Below are 22,997 nucleotides of genomic sequence, written 5' to 3'. Positions count from 1 at the left end.
AGGTAAAGCATGAAAAGAAGAGCTAGAATTCCTGTTTGGATTCTTGCTAGCGTCATCTGTAAAACAGCAACGTTATACATCGTTGTGAGGACCTAATGCTCAGTGTATATAAAAGCACATAGATCATAGTAGACACTCGGTAATTAAACTCATTCCCCTTTTCTCTCCCCCAACCCTGAGAGAATCAGATCTGCACAAACCAGTTACTTTGCCAGCCTTGCTCTGCTGTTTCTGGGAATCTATCCTTATCCCACCATGTGCCCACAACCTCCTCCCTGTCAAGCCAACTCTGATATTTCATCTCAAAAATAAATCTTCGACTGTTTGTTTCGAGGGGAGCCCCAGATCTCTTGTACCACCAGATTGTTGACTTGGTCCATCCTTAAAGGGACTGGCTCTCCCTAGCAAAGAAAAAGATTCTCTAATAACCAGAGATTTGTAGATGCCACTGTTTCATGTTGGCTTGAGCACAAAAATGACAACAAGAAATTGAGGATGAGGGAACTCCCACTTTGTGGGTTATCAACGCTGCTCCTCCTGGGGCATGGATTGGGCTGTGGGTTTTATCATCTCTCCTGGGTTCTAAGTGTCTCAAGGGCAAAGACCTTGCGTTGAACATCCATGGCAGGTCCTACACTATCTCCTCCAGGCAAAACATCTTGGTATTTTGTAGCCTGACCCAGCGAAAGCCATCATGGTACAGTAATAAAAAGTGGTTAAGAATCCGCCTGCCAATGCAGGGGACACGGGTTCGAGCCCTGGTCCGGGGAGATCCCACATGCCGCGGAGCAACTAAGCCCGCGAGCCACAACTACTGAAGCCCGCGAGCCACAACTACGGAAGCCCGCGTGCCACAACTACGGAAGCCCGCGTGCCTAGAGCCTGTGGTCCGCAACAAGAGGAGCCACCGCAATGAGAAGCCTGCGCACCGCAACGAAGAGTAGCCCCTGCTGACCGCAACTAGAGAAAGCCCGCATGCAGCAATGAAGACCCAACACAGCCAAAAATAAAATAAATAAATAAATAAATTAATTAATTAATTAAAAAAAAAAAAGTTAGGGCACGGGAGTTTGAATCTGCATTTTCCTCTCTGGTCAGACTCTGACCAGGGGCTACAGGGCTCATGAAGGCAGTGTAGTTCTCAGAAAAAAAAAAAAAGAAAAAAAAGGCTCAGGCTCAAATCCCAGCTTTGCCACTTACTCTCTGATTGACCTTGGGAAATTTATGTCATGTCCCTGAACTTCAGCTGTCATATCTGTGAGTCTGCAATCCCAAGGGTTCCTCCTCATGAGGAATTAAATATTAAACATGGAAGGCACATGGCACAATTCTGGTAAATACTAAGTGTTCAATAGAAATCAATTTTTATTAATAATATAAATGATCTGAAATAGTGGCTATTAACAACAATAAATATAGTAGATGTTAAACAGACAACAAAAAGATGGACGTCTGGGTGGATGAAAAGGTATGAAATTGACTCATTGTGTTACTGATAAGAAAATAGGCTCAGAAAAAGGAAGCCAGTGGCAAGGGGTACCCAGGACATCATTGCTGGTTAATGCAGAGCTGGGTCAGATGTTGCATCTCTAGATGCTGGTTCTACGATGCTGGGGCTGCCTTCCTGTGTTAGAGGGAAAAAAAATAACACTTGTTAAAGATGGCAAAGCAGGCTTTACTTGGGACCACTGTGATAAATATAGGGACCACTGCAATGGGATTTTACAGTGGGGGTAAGAGATTGGGCTCAACTCCAAGTACAGCCTGGGCAAGTGAGGATTTACAGCTAAGGGGCAGGTTGGGGGTCAGTGGGTGGAAAATTACCAAGAAGAAACATCATGGGTGAGGGGGATTCTGGGTAAACTGACCCAACAGGATTCTTTGCCGAAATCTCGGGTGTCAGATATCACCTGGGGGATGGCAGAGGATAAGGAACCCAATCAGATATCAAAGATGGGGGCTCTGGTGAAACTGACTTAGCAGTGTTCTTACAAAAACTGGATTTTACAAGAAAGCACACACGTGGGCCTCGGAAAAGCTTCAGAAACCTGACTAAGGTTTGAATCTTTGTCACTATTCAAACATTTAAAGCCCACGTTTAGAAAATTGCATACAGATTGAGGAAAATGCACCTCTTGGTTTAAGAGCCACGTGCTGTTTCCAGAGGGACACTTTCTTCAGGGTAAGAGAGAAATGAGTATTTTGTCTACAGTGTTTCTAATGCCCTAGGGCTGCCTGAGAGAAAAACAGGGCAGAGAGGAGGCCGCCCCAAGGCTCCAGCATAGGCAAGCGCTATAGAAACCACCTTTGTCCCTACTTCCCATCTTCCCAAAGTTCAGCCCTTACCCTGCAGCCCAGGCTCAAGGGACTGGTGAGTTTATCTTTCGCGTTAATGCTGATATTCAGTCTCGAGAGCCACTCTGATTAAACACCTGGGCACCAATATGTTCACCTTCTCAATGAGGCTGCGGGAGATTTCTCTGGGCTGGCTCTGACCTGTGATTCATATCTTGTCTTTCACCTCTTGCCAACAAACTCATACCTTTGCTTGAGAAGAAAAGACTGAAGTTTTCAGGCTCGGTGGTTGAGAGAGGAAGAGTTTTAATAGTCACAGCGCCTCGGGATACTTTATCCTTCAATCTTGCCTATCTTGGGCCTGCTTGGGATGGAGGGTATGTGTGGTCTGTTAGGGTGCTGGCAGGTGAAATCACGGATAATTACAATATGAATGGAAACTTGGTTCAAACAGAATACCGTATTTGCATCAAACTCTCCTGTGGTCTCAGTGATGGTTATAAGTTAGTGGAGAAGTTGAAGAAGTAGAGTCATAACTCTTATCAGAACTCCATCACCTATTTTGCCTTTTTAAACTTAGTTTATCCACCTGCTGTCTTTCTTATTTGAAGGGCACGCATTTTAATGCTTTTCTTTTACTCCCCTCCTTCTCTTTTGTTTAAGCCCCTTCTAGCAAAGCACAGATAGAATATGATGATTTAGAGGAGGGATCTGCAAATTATGGCCCCTGGGCCAAACCCTGCCCACTGCTTGTGAATAGAGTTGTACTGGCACACTACCACGCCCCTTTGTATATGTATAGTCGTGGTTGCTTTCTGCAACGGAGACCATATGGCTCATAAAGCCTTAAATATTTACTATCTGGCCCTCTATGGGAAAAAAGCATGCTGACTCCTGATGTAGAGTGTAACGTGGGAGTTACACATACCTTGGTTCAAATCGGGTCTTGGTTACTTGCTTGCTTTGACATTGGAAAAGCCACATAAACTCTCTGAAACCTAATCTGTACCGTGGGGATAAGAAATATCTACCTTGGAGGGTTGCTGTGAGAATTCAGTGAGAGAGTATTTGCTGCCCTGTGCCTGGTACAGAGGAAAAGCTCAATAAATGTAGCTATTATGATGATCATTCATTCCTTTACCCACCAAATGTATTTCTAGTGCTCTCCCTCTGCTAAGCCTGGGGGGCTGCAGCAGTGATCAAGACATAGACGATCCCCGCTCTCATGGAGCTCACAGTCTAATGGGGAAGACTGACAATATGAAGAAAATAAATCAAGAGATTACTTTCAGACAGTGATAAGTGCTATAAATAAAATAGGACAGTATGAAGGAAAGTGCCAAAGCAGGGGACAGAAAAGTTGCTAACTGAGCTCAGACTGAAACATGAGAATGAGTCAGCCATGCAAATATCTAGAGAAGGAATGTTCCTGGCAGAGAGGACAATAAATACAGAAGCCCTGAGCCAGGGGTGAGCTTGGGATGGTCCAAGAACAAAGAGATGGCCTTGGGGACTGGGGCAAAGTGGAGGTTTTGGGGTAGGGGAGACGGTAGAAGACAAGGGAACAGAGGTCAGCACGGGTAAGAGCATGTCACCGCTCACAGATCCTGAGAAGATGTTTGGCTTTTAGAGGCAGGGATGCAATCTAAGATCATAATGGGGTAGAAATGTAACTGGGTCCTTGACCTCATTCTATGACCTTTGTTGTAAATATATTATTCTTCCTCTTTGGTCTCTGGCATTCATCACTGTCGGAAATGGGAGATGAGTAGGGGCTCTAGTGAGCCCTAGTCAAAGTGCCAAGCCCATCACATGGCCCCAGCAGGACACATCCACCTCACTTGGGCTTTCTCCTCACAGTACCCCTGACTCACCAAAAAAAAAAGTCTTCTGGCCAATGCCATTACCTCTTTGAAATCATTCCTTATCAGGAGACTTTAATGCTTCTCCAGGTGGAGCACTTAAGGTAAAAATCAGTTAATGTAATCGTAAAACCCCCTAATAAATTTCCCGCAACTTAAGACAACCAGATAATCACTTTGTCCCTAGGGTCACTCAAAATTCACAGCTCAATTCCCATAATTAGCATTTCTTTTGTATCTCAGTCATTGAACAGGGGGTGAAGAGCCCCAGTGATAATATTTTACCTGTTTGAGGTTTAAAAGAAAGCTTTGATACAATCAGATAAACTGCCTCCAGAGTTGCCAATAATTACAGCCATACTGTAAGTTCCAGTTCCAAGCAGTGTGCATACTTGGTTCACTTAAAGGTAAAAGTGTACATTTAGTTTATCAACTTTGATCCATTTGGGGTGACTCCTCCTCCCCCTCGTGTTCTCCTCTTCACTCTCCTCCTCTTTCATCACCTTTATCCTCACCAGAGCCCCTTATTTATCAACCTCCTTGGCTAACAGTAGTTAATACTTCCTTTACAATGTGCAAGTACGTGTTTCTGTCTCATTTTGTTTCAGACATTCTTAAAAGAACAAGATCCAAAGGTGGCTCTCTTCCAAGCCATGCTTTCAAACACTGATTCTTAATCTGGGGTCCGTGAATGATCATGGTGGGGGGGCGGTTATGAGCCCCCTGAAATGGAATGCAAACTTTTACATGTACATTTTTTTTTTTTAATCAGGAGGAAGTCTAGAGTTTCATTACACTCTCAGAGTGTTCCCTGATTCTACAAAGTTAGGAACTACTGCTTTAAAGACTTTACTGACTCAGTCTATAACATGGTTATCAAAGGAAAATTCTAGAAACTTTCTAACTGGAAAAGGAACATTTGTTGAGTTGGAGCTGGGCAAGCCTGTGATTCTCAAAGACCACATTTATCACTTATGACCTGTGAAAGCAAGGGGGATTGACGGTTGTCGGGTCAAATGCAGCCTTCCTTTTAGAGGATTACACGTTCTCCTGGGGATTCTTATCATGACTGCAAACATTATATAGTTCCCACTAGGCACCAGGCACTGTCCTAGAGCCCTATATATTTTAACTCGTAATCCTCACATTAACCCTATAAAGTATGTACTATTAGACGTGTTTTGCAGATGAGGAAAATGGGGCACACACAGATTAAAACCATAGATTGAGTTTTATACTCAACATTCCAAGACCCTTCACAGTTCTGCATAATATAGTTTGCCCAGCTGTAATTAATGGCTCAGAATAATTATCATTTTGGATGTGTCTGAATGGCAGCCATGTTGTAAAACCGTGAAGCACATGCCTGATTAATAACAGGACTCCTATTTGTGCCACCTTTGGTTTTGTGAATAAGAACAGATTGCATGCCACGTGCAGAGGAGAGCCAGCTGACTACTCTGCTTAATTTGAATTTGGCTAAGAGTCACCGTGGTTTATAAAGTGAGGTTATTGACCAAGTAGATAATTTTATTATTGTAACTATTATTTTTTTAACATCTTTATTGGAGTATAATTGCTTTACAATGGTGTGTTACTTTCTGCTTTATAACAAAGTGAATCAGCTGTACATATACATATATGCCCATATCTCCTCCCTCTTGCATCTCCCTCCCACCCTCCCTATCCCACCCCTCTAGGTGGACACAAAGCACCGAGCTGATCTCCCTGTGCTATGTGGCTGCTTCCCACTAGCTATCTATTTTACATTTGGTAGTGTTTATATGTCCATGCCACACTCTCACTTTGTCCCAGCTTACTCTTCCCCCTCCCCATGTCCTCAAGTCCATTCTCTACATCTGAGTCTTTATTTCTGTCCTGCCCCTAGGTTCTTCAGAACCATTTTTTTTGTTTGTTGTTTTTTAGATTCCTTATATATGTGTTAGCATACGTTATTTGTTTTTCTCTTTCTGACTTACTTCACTCCGTATGACAGACTCTAGGTCCATCCACACAATTTGTTTAAGATTTTTTTTTGGGGGGGGGTGGGTAGGAGGCTTTATTCTTTTGGCAGATCCTCTCAGTCATTATAGATATTGCTGCACTGTTAATAAAAAAATATATGCTTCTCTGTAAAGCATTAAAAAAAAAAATCCAAAGATGAGATGGCTGAGGTCTCAGCTCAAGTATCTCCAAATACATTTTTGTCCATTCCCTGACCTTTCCGTGTGTTATAGCTGATTCACTTTGTTAGAAAGCAGAAACTAACACACCATTGTAAAGCAATTATACTCCAATAAAGATGTTAAAACAAACAAAAAACCAAATTGTGATGGGCGATGAAAAGTGGATACTGTACAATAATGTGGAACGGAAGAGATCATGGGGCAAGCGAAATGAACCACCACCAACCACAGCAAAGGCCGGTCTTCATCCACAGATGGTGATGTTGTGTATATGGTGGGATTGGAAGGGAGTCCCCTATTATGAGCTCCTTCCGGAAAACCAAATGATTAATTCCAACAAGTACCACTCCCAATTAGACCAACTGAAAGTGGCACTCGATGAAAAGCGTCCAGAATTAGTCAACAGAAAACGCATGATCTTCCATCAGGATAATGCAAGACCGCATGTTTCTTTGATGACCAGGCAAAAGCTGTTACACCTTGCCTGGGAAGTTCTGATTCATCTGCCGTATTCACCAGACATTGTACCTTTGGATTTCCATTTATTTCAGTCTTTACAAAATTTTCTTAATGGAAAAAATTTCAATTCCTTGGAAGACTGTAAAAGGAACCTGGAACAGTTCTTTGCTCAAAAAGATAAAAAGTTTTGGGAAGGTGGAATTATGAAGTTGCCTGAAAAGTGGCAGAAGGTAGTGGAACAAAAGGGTGAATATGTTGTTCAATAAAGTTCTTGGTGAAAATGAAAAAACCTGTCTTTTATTTTTACTTAAAAACCGAAGGCACTTTTTGGACAACCCAATATCATCAACAGTTAATGAGCAGGTGGCCTAGAAATTTAGACAGACTATTCTCTAAGAAAATCACTTATAAATAATCTATAGAAAAACCAACATTGTGGATATTAAGGTTTGTGTAATCCCACCCATAGCCTATAGTGGTTACTAGGAATTCTACAATTCATGTATGTGGGCTAAATTCATAGATAGAGGTGAAGTAGGAACCCTCGACCAGAACAGAAAGCCTCTAGAAAAAGTAAGCGTAAAATAATTTGATAAAGGGGAAAATGTTTTGCCATCTCCTAAGCAGAACTGGATATGCAACAGGAACAGGTGAGGTGTAAGTCATCCTAACTGAGTGAAGGGTCAGACTTAATCCCCCGCCAAGACAGCGGAATAACAAAGCGGGGCTGGGAGAGAGGATTGCACCCTGTGACCCTCAATTATGGAAAGCCTGTTTTCTAATATCTTACTCTCACGTTGGAGGTCATCCTTCTAATACATTTCAAATATTTTAAGGAATAATATGATGATGACCATCAGAAAATATCTGGTTAAAACCACAGTCAGCTGCATCATGCTTATTCAGGTTTCACTTTATATCAGGCAATTTAGATAATTGGAAACTGGGTTGATAACACTCTTTACTTTGGAAAAATTTTCTTTTGGGAAATCTGTAAGTTAAAAGCCAGAGACAGTTTTAAGGAGTATGTTTAGAATACCCAGGAGAATAATTTTCCAAAAGAAAATCTTAGAGCTTCTATGTCCCCAAAAGTAATGAAAGTAAATTTATTTAAAAGTATTCTAAAAATGAGCCTCCGCTGAACTTCAATTGATCTTCCTTTCAATTAGACTTAATAAGTAAGTTTCTAGCTTACTTTGAACTCATTAGAAAAAGAATAAATGCAGAGTAGTCCTGTTTCTCCTTGTCCCCTTCATGAACATTGTTTTCTTTTTTGACAAAGACTGATTCTGAGGGAAGAAAAATAAAAATAAGTCTGTCTCCAGCCATGTCTAGCTTTCCCTTTCAAGTATTTTCAAATTCCTTCCTTCAAGTGTATTGGGCACTAGTGTGCTTTGCCTTGTTCTTAATTGTGGTGTTCTTATCCATTGTGGACCACCTCCCACTGTGTTGCTGGTTACCACTGGAGAGTTGGGCTCCTGTTCTCCCTTGTATTATGTTCTTCCCTCTACTCTGGCTCAGGAAGTTGGGGTGGGAGAGGAATGGGAAATCTGCTTCCTATCTCCCTGTCAAGCTTGGATACATGCCTTCCCCAAGACCCGTGAGTCCTGAGCCCCAAAAACTCTAGGTTCCTATATCTCTCCTTGAATACTTCTGTTCCTAGAGCTCCCCTTGTCCAGGACTCTTGACAGTTGTCATAGCGATTCACACCCTCCTTTGTTAATAGTTAGTTAACCATGTTGTATTTAGACATTTGACAAGTAGGTCTTAAGAATCTGTATTGTACAAGGTACTGTTAGGTGCTAGGAATACAAAGGAAAGGAATGGGAGAAATCAAGATGGACATTCAAGAGGGAGAGGCAGATCTTAAATGGCTAATTCTACAATTAATTAACATTCAATTATAATTGTGATAAGTCCCCCGGGGAAGAAGCATATGATACGGGGCCTGCCTTAGTCTGAAGGTCAAAAAGTTTTTCATGAGGAGGTGAGATCTGAGCTCCGTTATGAAGCATGAGTTGGAGAGAAAAAAGGATCTCTCTGCTGGCAGAGAAAGCAGTTTTTGCAATGGAAGAGTAGAGCCCATTTTTCTTGGGGATTGAAAGAACGGGTGACTGAAGTTGGAGAAAAAGAGGGCAAGTGGGAGGAGATGAGGGTGGTGAGATTAACAAGGGTGGAATGTGCCAGGCATTGGCAGTTCTAAAAACTATAAGGAATAATTGAAAAGATTTTAATCCGTTGGAGTGGGGATCAGGCAGAGAAATGGGGGTGTTTGACATTGTCAGTGTTGTACTTTCAAATGTTCATCCTGGCTGATATGTGGGGTGTTTGGGAGGGCGGTGGGTAGAAAGCAGACATGAGGAGTCCGGGTAGTAAGCTGTTGTGCCGCCCAGGGAAGATGGTGGTGGCCTGGAATAAGACAGTTTAAGTAGAGAGGAAGATCAAAAGATGATGAGTTTAAAGCTATCTAGAAGGTAAAATTGCCAGAAGTTAGTATTCGATTGGATGTGGGAAGAAGTTAAGAATGACGCCTAGGTTCCTGGTCTGCTAAGGACAGAGTGTGGAATGAGAGTGAAGGAGGGCTTTGAACCAGCAAAAATGCCAAGAAAGAACATTCAGGTAGGTAGAAAGAAATCCAGCAGGACATGGGGTTGTGAAAGCTGAGGAAAGGCTTACATTCAGAGCTTGAACTTGCTCCACAAGCCATCAGCATGCAATAATCTGACATCAGGTTATACAACAGTGGAAGCAAGGTCCCGGGTACGTCTGGGCATGAAGAATGTAGCCTACATTAGGATCCCGCTCCCAGAAGACAAGATGCTTTGTTTACAGTCAGCATCTCAGCTCCACAAACCATGTTGGATCATATGTTCCAAGAACCAACAGCGGTTTTCAGAGAAGCGGTCTTAAGCAATATTTAGGAAGAAAAGTTTTTCCTAAAAGACAATGTCTTTGGAGATGCAATTCTAGGCACAACAAGGACAAACTTTTGTGATGTCATACAGGGTAGTCTGGCCTGTTAGAGGCTCCTGAATGCCTTCATTCCAGATTGGGGCCTTTGCTTTATCCAGCCCAACCAGAAGTTTCACTGAGGCTGTTCTGATAGTCATTAGGGTTGTTCCTAAATGTTTAGTTACCTTGTTTGGGGCACATGGTGGGATTACACCACCTCTTGCTTCACTCTCCTGCTTTATATGATGAAATGGGAACAGAAGTGATGTGTGGATTTAGAGCCAGTACATGGTTCACTATACTCTCTGGTCCCAGCCTCAGCAATCAAGGAAGTAAGTGTCGAGACGGAGGCTCCCTTACTGGCCTTATAAGCAGAGCCCCTGTAATAACCTGCAGTTTCCATGTAGCATAGGCAAATAAACTTTGTTGTCTCAAGACTCTGAGACATTTGTTACTGAATCATAACCTAGCCCATCCTGACTGATACAGAGACATTCTTCCCAGAACAAAGTAAACTTAATGGTTGATATGAGTTCCAAAGATTTTAGGACAAATTCTTCACTAGGATTCAAGCTCAAAGGAATAGGACCTCTCTTTTGTCTCCAGAGTCTACGCAAGAGGAGACTAACAACAATCATAATAATAGCTACTATCTAGTAAATCTCACCATGTGGTAGGCAATATGCTAATTATCTGTATAAATTATTCCATTTTACCTTAAAATAACCCAGTAAGTGAACATTAGCAAATCCACTTTTAAAATGAGAGAATCTGGGGGCTCAGAGAGGTTAAATAACTTTCTCAGGGTCACACAGCTGGTAGATGGCAGACCATGATTGGAACCCAGGTTGTCGGGCTCCAAAGCCCTGTCACAACTCTCAGACATTCTGCTGGAAGGACTCAGGGTTAGTCCACTGATGTCCCAACTAGCAGCAGCTTAGTTTTTAAGCCAACCACCTCTTAGTGTCACTACCCTCAGCTCCTTCATGGAGTGGGGTTTAACATAAAGATAAGCTTTTCAGACCTGGGATCTGGTGGCCCAGTCCTAACTCCCAGGGTCTCACCTATGCTGGCTGAGTAACGCTATCAGTTACATGTTTGGGTTCTAGAATCAGATGGATCTGAATTCAAATCAGGGTTCTTCCACATACCAAATTCACCTAACCTCTCCCTGTGCCTCAGTTTTCCCATATGGAAAATCAGGGTAATAATAGTTCCTAGCTCATGGGGCTGCTGGGAGGATGGGTACCTTATTTGCCTATTTGCTCTCAGATCCAATCCCCATCCTTCTGTGCTCTACTCTATGTCTGGGGAGGGGCTGGGTGGGTGGGGGAGGTAGCCCCCTGCAAATTCATTCCTTAGATTCCCCTGCAGTTTGCTTCAGCCAGTAGGGGGGCTGGCAGACGAGGCCAGAAAGAGGTAAAAGCCAGGGAGGGTATCCCCCGTCTTTCTCAGGGGGCATCTCCAGTGGTGGCAGCTCTGTGATTTTGGCTCCCTCTAGGCAGCCCCTCTCTCCTTGGTCCCAGCTGTTGCCTAGTGGCTCTGTTAGCACCTGGCTTTGTCACTCCAGCCCTAGGGAGGGTAGTGATCTTCCATTGTTGCTAATCTCTAGGCTGCCATTCTATCCCCTTTTGTCCTTTCAGTTCTTCTAAGACCTTTCTAAGTAGAATTCTGTATTAAAGTCCACTAGCGGCTGTCTGGCACAGGCTATTTTTCACACAGCACCAAGCCTGATACAAAGGATTGCTTGAGATAATGCCTATGAAGTACTAGAACAGTGCCTGGCTCATAGTAAGTGCCCAGTAAGTGGCAGCTTACAAAATGTACTTACCTCTTGCCTAGGTTCTCTGAGGCCAGTTTGCAGCAGGTAGGCCCCTGTCTACATCACAGCTCCTGAATCAATGCCCATTTCTCCTCCTTCTGGGCTGTCCAGGTCCACAAACCTGGGTTTGTTTTGATGCATTCTTTTGTAATCTTTATAAGGAAAAGGGCATGTGGATTCCGCCACGACATTTATGATGCGTCACCATTTTATTTCTATTTTTCAAACTTCTTAGTACGGCTTCAAAAGCCCTGCCCTATCTGGCCCCTTCTGTCTTCCCAGCCCCTCCCTCCGCCACATCCCCCTCACTCCCTCCAGCCTGCACTGGCCTTTGTTCACTTCTCTCTGCCAAGCTCTGTCCTCCTTCAGGGCTTTGGCAGGTATAGTTCCCTCTTTCTGGAAAGATCTTTCCTGGTCTCCTTTCATATCCTTCTCACACCCCAGCCTCAGGGTAGCTGCTCCTCCCTTAGAGAGGCCCTTCCCATCACCTTATCTAATGTTGGTCACCTCTGTTATTCTCTGTGACAGATGCTGTTGGATCTTCATTGCAGTTTCCAAAACTTGTCATGATTCACCCTCCTTCTGAAGATCTGCCACCTCTAGGGCCTACATTGGAGCCATCTCCAATCAGATCCATAAGCAGAGCCCTCGATCCGGAGCCCCTTCTCAGCGCCTGGGCCTTCCTGGCCTCTACCCTCTCAGACAACCTCTCCCTGTCACACAATCTAGCTTGATTCCACAGAGAAAGTGAAGGCCCGTTCAGGTTTTGTCTCCCCTGGTGACCAACGACAGCCAATAGTTTCCCATTTTTTGTCTTTCAGTAACAAAAAGGCTGCTAATGGCAATGGTTTAGCCTCTTTCAACAGAACCTCAGGACTTAAACCACAGAGCCTGGCTACACTCCTAGGAGAAGGAAAAATAACTCTCCTTTTTAAGAATGAGCTAACAGTTGTAAACAAAAGAAATTGACTTGGAAGCTAATTTCTTAATTACCCAGCTCTAGCAGTTACTGATTCAGTGCCCTGCTTCCAACTCTAGAGCTGGTGCCCTGCCCTGAGGCCCTGCTTGTGGCTGAAAGCCTGGAACCCTAACTAGTTCCCACTGGCCTTGCTTACTGGGGTGGGTGGATCAGCTTTGTCATACAGCCCACGCAGTAGAAGATGCCAAGCCAGCTCTCCCAGAAGCATGAATGCCTCCTGCTTGGCTTATGTGAAGTTTTTGGCTTAATCTACTATGAAGCAGTTTTCAGTCAAATTGAAGTACCTGTTCTGTCACACATGTGGTAAAAGTGAGTCAGAGGGGATTCCATTCTCTTCTGGCCTAAGGTACGTTCTAAATGGCAAGCTCCAAGGTCACGTCCATTGCCACCCCCCAGAGTGATATACTGGCAGGGACTATTTCTCAATGCGCTTTTTCTCCCATATGTTTGAGTTATTCTAGCAGCCGGAATAACTGTGCTTAAAAATTAAATATGAGTCAGGAATGCAATTTGTCTGTAACAGAAAAAAAGATTTCAGTGGCTTAAAATCCAGAGGTGTGTGATTGGTAACGTGGGGTCTGGACATTAAATTACAGAGCAAATGGGGAAAAAAAAGTGAAAAAGAAGCAGTGCCAGCTGTATCTGTTCCCTTTTACCAGCAAAGAAACACTTCTCCAGAAATCCTCAAGTTTGATTTTCTCTTAGGTGTCACTGCCCAGAACTGGGTCATAAGACCATCTTGGCTGCAGGGGACAGTTAGAATATTAGAGAACAAGATTATCATAATTAACTCAGATACTTTGATTCACTCTTTTCTCGGGGTTGGGCAAGAGATCACTCTGAATAAAATCAGGCTTCTAATAGCCAGGAACCCTCAAGGAATGGATATTGGACAGACAGGTCTCATTGCCTGCCCCAAGTCAACTGAGTTGTAGAAGCCACAGGCTACTGAACTTGATGCTGATTTTTGAATCTTTGGGGACACAATTATCAAACAGTTGTGTAAGTCTCCTAGGCTATCTTAATCCTATGCTGCCTGGCAGGCAGTAGGTGTTCGATACATATTTATTAAATAAATGAATGAAGAAAACAAATCTAGAGGAAAGTGGATGATGAGAACAGCATAGATTCAGTAAGAGTAAGTCAGGCCCAACTTTATATCCTTTAAAAGTTTTTGATGGAGTAATTGTTGTATTTGAGATCAGGGCATGTCATAGATATTTCATCATTGGATTTCGGCAAGTCAGTTGACACTGTTCCTCATAATATTCTTGCAGAGAAAAGAAAGCACATGTCACAATGTGACGGATGTAGCTGAAGCAAAACTTAGTGAGAAGTTTATAGCACTAATATATTTGTATTAGAAAAGAAGACAGGTCTCAACTCAAATCACTGATCTCAGGGTGGTATTTCAAGGTGCTGAGTCCCAGCCTTTATAAGGGGTGTTTTCACCATCATTCAGTTCAAAATACTTTCTAATTTTCATTCTTATTTATTTATTCTTTAAACGGTGGGGTGTTTTTTTGTCTGTTTTTGTTTTTTACAAGCATGTTAGTTTCCAAATATTTGGGGATTTTCCAGATACCTCTAAGTTAATGATTTCTAATTTCCATTGTGGTCAGAGTATGTCTTATGTGATTTGAATCCTTATAAATCTATTGAGACTTGTTTTATGGCAAGTTTTACCAAGACACGTTCCGTATTCACTTGAAAAAATGATATTCTATCTATGGGTGTACTGTTCTATAAACGTCAATTAGGCCAAGTTGGTTGATAGTATTGTACAAACCTTGTATATCTTTACTGATTTTCTGCCTACTTGCTCAGTTATGGAAAGAGAGGTGCTGAAATTGCTGTTTATAATCATGGATTTTTCTATTTCTCCCTGAAAGTCTGTCAGTTTTTGATTCATATATTTGGAAGCTTTGTACTAGATGCATAAATATTTAGAATTGTTTTTTCCCCTTGAGGGATTGACTCCTTTATCATTATGAAATGATCCTCTTTATTTCTGGTAATATTCTTTGTATTGAAATCTACTTTGTATGATATTAATATAACCACCCATATTTCTTCTGATTATCATTAGCATGGTACATTGTTTTTCAATTGTTTAACTTATTTGTCTTTATATTTAAAGTGATTTTTTTTTCTTTTTATAGATGACATACAGTTGGTTCTTGCTTTTTTCTCCAGTCTGGCAATCTTTGCCTTTCAACTGGGGTGATTACTTATATGCATGAATTTAAATCTACCATCTTGCTATGTGTTTTTTCTTTATCAATCCATTTTTCTTTCTCCTCATTTACTGCCTTCCTTTGGATTAAAGTGACTTTTTTTTTTTTTAATGATTCTGCTTTATTTTCTTCGTTGATGTATTAGCTACAACTCTATGTTTTACTTTTATGGCAGTTGTTTTAAGAGTTGGAGTATACATCTTTAACTTATCACAGTTTACCTTCAAGTATATTATACCACGTTATGCTTAGTATAAGAATATTACAACAACAGGTACTTCCCCCTTTCTGGATGTTGTGCTGTCATCATACATTTTATTTCTACATATATTATGACCCCCCCCCAAAATATTGTTTTTATTTTTGCATTAAGCTATTATCTTTTAAAAGAGTTTTAAAAGGGAAAAAAGGGCTTCCCCGGTGGCGCAGTGGTTGCGCGTCCGCCTGCCGATGCAGGGGAACCGGGTTCGCGCCCCGGTTTGGGAAGATCCCACATGCCGCGGAGCGGCTGGGCCCGTGAGCCATGGCCGCTGAGCCTGCGCGTCCGGAGCCTGTGCTCCGCAATGGGAGAGGCCACAACAGTGTGAGGCCCGCGTACCACAAAAAAATAAATAAATAAAAAAAAATAAAAAAAAAAAAGGGAAAAAAATTATTTACCTACAGATTTATGATTTCTTGAGCTCTTAATTCCTTTATGTAGATTCAAATTTCCATCTGGCTGTATTTTCTTTCTGCCTGAAGGAGTTTCTTTTAACATTTCTTGTAGTGTCTGCTGGTGGTGAATTCTTTCAGCTTTTGTGTGTCAGATAAGTCTTTATTTTGTCTTGTGTTTGAAATACATGTTTGGGGAAAGAATCCTAAACTGACAGTTTTCTTTTTGAGTACTTTAAAGATGCTGCTTCACTGTCTTCTCATTTGCATATTTCTGATGAGAAGTCTCCTAATATTCTTATCTTTGTTCCTCTGCACTGTAATGTGTCTTTTTTCCTCTGTTTTTAAGATTTTTCACTTTATCGCTGGTTGTAAGCAATTTAATTGAGATGTTCTTTGGTGTAGTTTTCTTCTTGTTTCTACTTAGAGTTTGTTGAGCTTCTTGGATTTGTGAATTTATAGTTTTAATCAAAATGGGAAGTTTTCAGCCATTATTTTTTCAAATATGTATTTCTGATATTTCTCCTTTTCTTCAGGGATTGCCACTTGCACATATATTAAGCTCACTGATACTCTGTTCATTTTTATTTTCAGTCTTTACTTTTTTCTATTTGTGTTTCATTTTGGATAGTTTCTAGCTTCTTGGATTTGTGAATTTATAGTTTTAATCAAAATGGGAAGTTTTCAGCCATTATTTTTTCAAATATGGCCTATTTCTGATATTTCTCCTTTTCTTCAGGGATGCCACTTGCACATATATTAAGCTCACTGATACTCTGTTCATTTTTATTTTCAGTCTTTACTTTTTTCTATTTGTGTATCATTTTGGATAGTTTCTATTGCAATATTTTCTGGTTCTTTAATCTCTTTTTTTTTTCCAGTAACGTCTAACTTGCTGTTCATCCTGTACAAGTGATGTGTGCATGTGTGTGTGTTAAAAATCTCAGACAATGGTTTTATAATATCTAGATGTTTGACTTGGGTCTTTTTTAAGATTTCCACATCTCTACTTAACTCAATCTTTCCTCTACTTTCTTGGACTTACAGAACATAGCTGTAAGTATTTTTTAGTGTCCTTATTTACCAATTCTATCATCTCTGTCATTTCTGGGACTCTTTCAATTAATTAATTTTTCTCCTCATTGTGGTTCATTCTTTCCTGCTTCCTTTTGCATCCCTGATGATTTTTGATTGGAAGAGTAACATTGTGAATTTTACGTTGTTGGGTGCTAGATATTTTTGATATCCTTTAAGTATTCTTGTACTTTGTTTTGGGATATTTTGTTCTTGTGAAGTTTGATCCTTTGGGGGCTGCCTTTTAAGATTTGTTAGGTAGGACCACAGAAGTTTAACTCTAGGGTTAATTTTACCCCACTACTGAGGTAAGACTTTTTGAGTTGCGAATTATGGGATTTTCTGGTCTGGGGGCCAGGATCAGGCCTTATTCCTGGTCCCATATGTTCACTGGTTATCTTTTCACTCTGCCTTGTGGGAACAGGCACACCTCTCTGGTACTCTACTCCCAATTCCAGCTGTTTTGGCCTTCCTGATCTCCCAGTTCTAACTTCTCGACTCAGAAGGTCTGACTAGCTCTTCCTGGATTACCCCTGTCTGCACTATAGCCTGGCAACTCTTTCTAGGCAGTAGGCTGAGGCAATCATATTGCTTAACCTCATTCATTTCCTTTCCCTTATGGACCACTGTCCTGCACCGCTTGCTGTTTTATATATTTTGCTTTTTTTAAAAAAAAATTTTTTTTTATTGTTGTTGTCGTCTTAGCAGGAGAGTAAATTCAGTCCTTCAGTCCTTGTTGCTCCACCTTGGCTGACTAGATTGGATATGGATTACTATAAATTATTGTGGTTCTGTTGATAAAAGACTGCCAAGGGTGTCACTTGCTTCCAAAACAGTTCTCATTTAGTAATCTGTGCACTGCAATCCACATCTCCTCCAAATACTGTAAACTCTTGTGCAATGGGTGTTGCAGAAGAGTTGCCTACGAATGAAGTTTATATAAGAACATACTTTTCCCCTCTGGCTTACATTTTAATTACTGTGGTGCTCTGCTTCATTTCTCATTACTTCTCTTTAACAGTGACTTCAAATCCTGGGACTTTCCTCTATTTTCTCCCCTCCTTTTCTTTCTCCCCTCTTTTTCTTTCTTTCTTTCCGTTTTTTTTTTTAATGTCAGGGGTCAGTAATCTGTACACAAATTTCATGATATTTTGGGATGAGAATTCATCTTATTCTAGTCATCACAGGCCTTAAATACTTAGGTGTGTGCTTGGAGCTAAGGTGTGTGAGGGGGGTTGAATAAAGACAGGGTCCTTGACTTCAAGAAGCTCAAAATCTTTTTTTAAATGAATAACAATTCCTGCTGTTTTGAATTGTTTTGGGATGGATTTATAAACAGAAGTAGGAAGTGCAAGAGAAAGAAGTCTTGTTTTACTTCTTGTTCCTTAGCTTCAACAAGTAGTTACTCTGTTTACTGTTATGTATTTACTATAACAAAGTATCATAGTGTTCCCTAAGAAACAGGCATTGGGACTTCCCTGGCGGTCCAGTGGTTAAGACTTCGCCTTCTAATGCAGGGGGTGTGGGTTGTCGGATCCCTGGTCAGGGAGCTAAGATCCCATGTGCTTTGTGGCCCAAAACCCAAAATGTAAAACAGAAGTGATATTGTAACAAATTTAGTAAAGACTTAAATGACAGTGTGTTTATGGAGGGCTGGAGACGTTAGGGAAGGCTTGGAGTCCTAGTTCAACACAGAACTTGTCAAATTTAGCTGAGTGAGGCGTGAGCAGTTAGGAGTATGAGGGCCCAGGGCTTGACAAGGGACGATGGGAGAGGCTGAAGCAGGGGCTCTTGATGGGGAACAGTGGGAAAAGTAGAGGCCTCTCTGTGGAAGCCTTAGATGCCACGCTCAGGCATTTGGACTGTGAGAGCTGTGGATGGTTTCTGATGGATGGACATGGGCAGAGATTGTTTGGAAGAGAGGGTTAGGACTCATGTGTGCAGAGGAGATGAGGACTGGTGGCAGGGGTGTGAGAGCAGGGATTATGCCTTAACGATCTTTGTACCGTCTGCTAGTTCATAGTTAATGCTTGTTGCTTAAGTGCATGGAAAAGGTTATCTTTTCCCTTCTAAATTGCTAATCTCTTGATAACCACTGGCCTTGTCAATGGCACAGATACTGTGAAAGAAACTCTTTGTGCCCCTTGTTAATTTGTTTCAAGGACCAAAGGCAGATAAATTTGGACTCGGGCTCGTCCAAGCCTTATTTATTTCTCTTTTAATTCCTTATAGTCTTCCTTTAGGAAAAGGCACTCAGCCACTGTTTGGAAAACTACACAACAGGGTCATTCCCAATCCCTACCTCCCTCATGCCCAATAAATTCTGCAGAGTCTTACAAATCTCATAAAAAGACGGCCCACGTGCAGGCTCCCAGGAGAGCCGGGCGGAGATACAAATTTCCAGAGGAACAGCGTTCACACAACGCAGACAGATGCACTCACACTCACGTGACTCAGCGCCCAGGCAGAATCACCGCGCGTTTAGGCAGCACATGCCGTACCGGGCCACACAGATACACTTGGCGGGCACACCTTCTACTCTCGGACCTATCCCCAGTGCACGAAGCCACGAGCCGCCCTGCCGCCTAGCCCCAGCCCTGGCCCTCCCGGAATTGGCTGGTTCTCGGCTGCGCTCGTCACCCCGGGCGCCGGTTGCGTCATCAGGGCGCGACGCTGCAGCAGCGCCGGCGGAGTCTTGAAGTGCGGGCAGCTGCAGAGGTGAAGCCGGTGGAGCCGAGGGTGCGAGCGGCGAGGGCGGGAGCGGGCTGCGGGAGGCTGCTCGCGCAGGGAGCGCCGGGACAGGTGCGTGGTCGCCCTCTCACCGGGCCCGGCGCTACTCCAGCAAGCTGCCGGGCGGTCCGCTCCCCCTGTCCCTGTCCCTCGAGCTCCCGGGTTCCCCCTGAGAGATGGGCCCGGCTTATGCCGGCGTGGGGGTCGGGCTTTTTCTCTCCCCGGGAGAACGGGCTGCGGCAGGCTTCCCCTGGGCGAGAGGGAAGTCCCTGTGGGCTCAGTCTACCCCGCACCCGAAGGGCACGTGGAGTCATTGGCTTTGGCGATGAGGCAGCAAGCGTGCTCTGGGAGCAGCGGGTGCTGGGGACAGTCCGTTGACAGATGACCACTGATTGAACTGAGCACTCACTGTGCGTCAGGCACTGTGCCAGGCGTCTTAGGGGTATTATCCAGTCCTCCCAGCAACCCAGGAGGTAAGAGTTATCATATCATGCCCATTTTCCAGATGGGGAAACCAAGGCATGGAAGTTAACCAACTCGTCCAAAGTCACACAGATGGTAAGCAGGGGGGATTCGAACTCGGATCTGTTTGGCTTCAGAGCTGGCCCTCCTGCCTCTGTCGCTTTTAAAACCCACAGCTGGCTCCCCTCAGCCCACAGCCTGGCGCCTCCAGGATTCTCTCTCTCTCTCTCTCTTTTTTTTTTTTTTTTTTTTTTACAGGGGGGTGTACTTTTCAACCTTGAAAAAACGTGGGGAGGGAGGGGTGTTGCCTACGAATGAAGTTTATATAAGAACATACTTTTCCCCTCTGGCTTACATTTTAATTACTGTGGTGCTCTGCTTCATTTCTCATTACTTCTCTTTAACAGTGACTTCAAATCCTGGGACTTTCCTCTATTTTCTCCCCTCCTTTTCTTTCTCCCCTCTTTTTCTTTCTTTCTTTCCGTTTTTTTTTTTAATGTCAGGGGTCAGTAATCTGTACACAAATTTCATGATATTTTGGGACGAGAATTCATCTTATTCTAGTCATCACAGGCCTTAAATACTTAGGTGTGTGCTTGGAGCTAAGGTGTGTGAGGGGGGTTGAATAAAGACAGGGTCCTTGACTTCAAGAAGCTCAAAATCTTTTTTTAAATGAATAACAATTCCTGCTGTTTTGAATTGTTTTGGGATGGATTTATAAACAGAAGTAGGAAGTGCAAGAGAAAGAAGTCTTGTTTTACTTCTTGTTCCTTAGCTTCAACAAGTAGTTACTCTGTTTACTGTTATGTATTTACTATAACAAAGTATCATAGTGTTCCCTAAGAAACAGGCATTGGGACTTCCCTGGCGGTCCAGTGGTTAAGACTTCGCCTTCTAATGCAGGGGGTGTGGGTCGGATCCCTGGTCAGGGAGCTAAGATCCCATGTGCTTTGTGGCCCAAAACCCAAAATGTAAAACAGAAGTGATATTGTAACAAATTTAGTAAAGACTTAAATGACAGTGTGTTTATGGAGGGCTGGAGACGTTAGGGAAGGCTTGGAGTCCTAGTTCAACACAGAACTTGTCAAATTTAGCTGAGTGAGGCGTGAGCAGTTAGGAGTATGAGGGCCCAGGGCTTGACAAGGGACGATGGGAGAGGCTGAAGCAGGGGCTCTTGATGGGGAACAGTGGGAAAAGTAGAGGCCTCTCTGTGGAAGCCTTAGATGCCACGCTCAGGCATTTGGACTGTGAGAGCTGTGGATGGTTTCTGATGGATGGACATGGGCAGAGATTGTTTGGAAGAGAGGGTTAGGACTCATGTGTGCAGAGGAGATGAGGACTGGTGGCAGGGGTGTGAGAGCAGGGATTATGCCTTAACGATCTTTGTACCGTCTGCTAGTTCATAGTTAATGCTTGTTGCTTAAGTGCATGGAAAAGGTTATCTTTTCCCTTCTAAATTGCTAATCTCTTGATAACCACTGGCCTTGTCAATGGCACAGATACTGTGAAAGAAACTCTTTGTGCCCCTTGTTAATTTGTTTCAAGGACCAAAGGCAGATAAATTTGGACTCGGGCTCGTCCAAGCCTTATTTATTTCTCTTTTAATTCCTTATAGTCTTCCTTTAGGAAAAGGCACTCAGCCACTGTTTGGAAAACTACACAACAGGGTCATTCCCAATCCCTACCTCCCTCATGCCCAATAAATTCTGCAGAGTCTTACAAATCTCATAAAAAGACGGCCCACGTGCAGGCTCCCAGGAGAGCCGGGCGGAGATACAAATTTCCAGAGGAACAGCGTTCACACAACGCAGACAGATGCACTCACACTCACGTGACTCAGCGCCCAGGCAGAATCACCGCGCGTTTAGGCAGCACATGCCGTACCGGGCCACACAGATACACTTGGCGGGCACACCTTCTACTCTCGGACCTATCCCCAGTGCACGAAGCCACGAGCCGCCCTGCCGCCTAGCCCCAGCCCTGGCCCTCCCGGAATTGGCTGGTTCTCGGCTGCGCTCGTCACCCCGGGCGCCGGTTGCGTCATCAGGGCACGACGCTGCAGCAGTGCCGGCGGAGTCTTGAAGTGCGGGCAGCTGCAGAGGTGAAGCTGGCGGAGCCGAGGGTGCGAGCGGCGAGGGCGGGAGCGGGCTGCGGGAGGCTGCTCGCGCAGGGAGCGCCGGGACAGGTGCGTGGTCGCCCTCTCACCGGGCCCGGCGCTACTCCAGCAAGCTGCCGGGCGGTCCGCTCCCCCTGTCCCTGTCCCTCGAGCTCCCGGGTTCCCCCTGAGAGATGGGCCCGGCTTATGCCGGCGTGGGGGTCGGGCTTTTTCTCTCCCCGGGAGACCGGGCTGCGGCAGGCTTCCCCTGGGCGAGAGGGAAGTCCCTGTGGGCTCAGTCTACCCCGCACCCGAAGGGCACGTGGAGTCATTGGCTTTGGCGATGAGGCAGCAAGCGTGCTCTGGGAGCAGCGGGTGCTGGGGACAGTCCGTTGACAGATGACCACTGATTGAACTGAGCACTCACTGTGCGTCAGGCACTGTGCCAGGCGTCTTAGGGGTATTATCCAGTCCTCCCAGCAACCCAGGAGGTAAGAGTTATCATATCATGCCCATTTTCCAGATGGGGAAACCAAGGCATGGAAGTTAACCAACTCGTCCAAAGTCACACAGATGGTAAGCAGGGGGGATTCGAACTCGGATCTGTTTGGCTTCAGAGCTGGCCCTCCTGCCTCTGTCGCTTTTAAAACCCACAGCTGGCTCCCCTCAGCCCACAGCCTGGCGCCTCCAGGATTCTCTCTCTCTCTCTCTCTTTTTTTTTTTTTTTTTTTTTTACAGGGGGGTGTACTTTTCAACCTTGAACAAACGTGGGGAGGGAGGGGTGAAGCGTGGACTTCCTATTGGCACAAGACTGTTTCCATCTCTCGTCCTGCCCTCATCACAGGGGCCAGACGAGTCTTCATTTTCCCAGGCAGCAGCCGGCTCCGCTGGTTGTAGCTACATTCTGCACCTGAAACTGATAGCTGAGTTTTATGTTATAATACAGAAGAGCTTTCATGCCAGGTGCATTGCTTTACTATTCCCTCCCCTCGCCTATTATGGTACATTGTTACTCACATAAAATTGTTAAGAATGTGTATAGTCATGCTGAGGATAACAGTTACGACTGTAAGTCCACATGGGGATTGTAAAGAAATCGGAATCTCTCCTCCAAGGAACACTGTTAACCTGGACATGACCTTTCAAGGTTTTAAAGGACTAATTTAAGGCCAGGTGAGAAATAGTCAAAAGGT

At 43.8% G+C, this 22,997-nt stretch overlaps 1 protein-coding gene across 7 annotated transcripts in view; it reads left to right on the top strand.

Moving 5' to 3' along the window:
- The first annotated feature begins 21,771 nt into the window (after nt 1-21,771).
- The window catches only part of GPAM (glycerol-3-phosphate acyltransferase, mitochondrial), a 38,743-nt gene continuing 37,517 nt past the window's right edge, over nt 21,772-22,997 (top strand). For 4 of the 7 annotated variants that reach the window (XR_008616122.1, XR_008616123.1, XM_028481155.2 and 1 more), the window contains exons 1-2: nt 21,817-21,894; nt 22,328-22,380. Coding sequence is in view for 3 of the 7 variants with exons in the window: in XM_028481155.2 (XP_028336956.2) it covers nt 22,344-22,380 (37 nt within the window). In the remaining 4 variants the exon portion in view is untranslated. The other 3 variants (XM_055080951.1, XM_055080952.1, XM_024121271.3) reach the window with 3 other exon arrangements.

Source organism: Physeter macrocephalus, chromosome 20, assembly GCF_002837175.3.
Source record: "Physeter macrocephalus isolate SW-GA chromosome 20, ASM283717v5, whole genome shotgun sequence".
NCBI classification, from domain to species: Eukaryota; Metazoa; Chordata; class Mammalia; order Artiodactyla; family Physeteridae; genus Physeter; species Physeter macrocephalus.
Note: the sequence above shows the minus strand (reverse complement) of the source record. Positions and strands in the feature narration are given on the sequence as shown.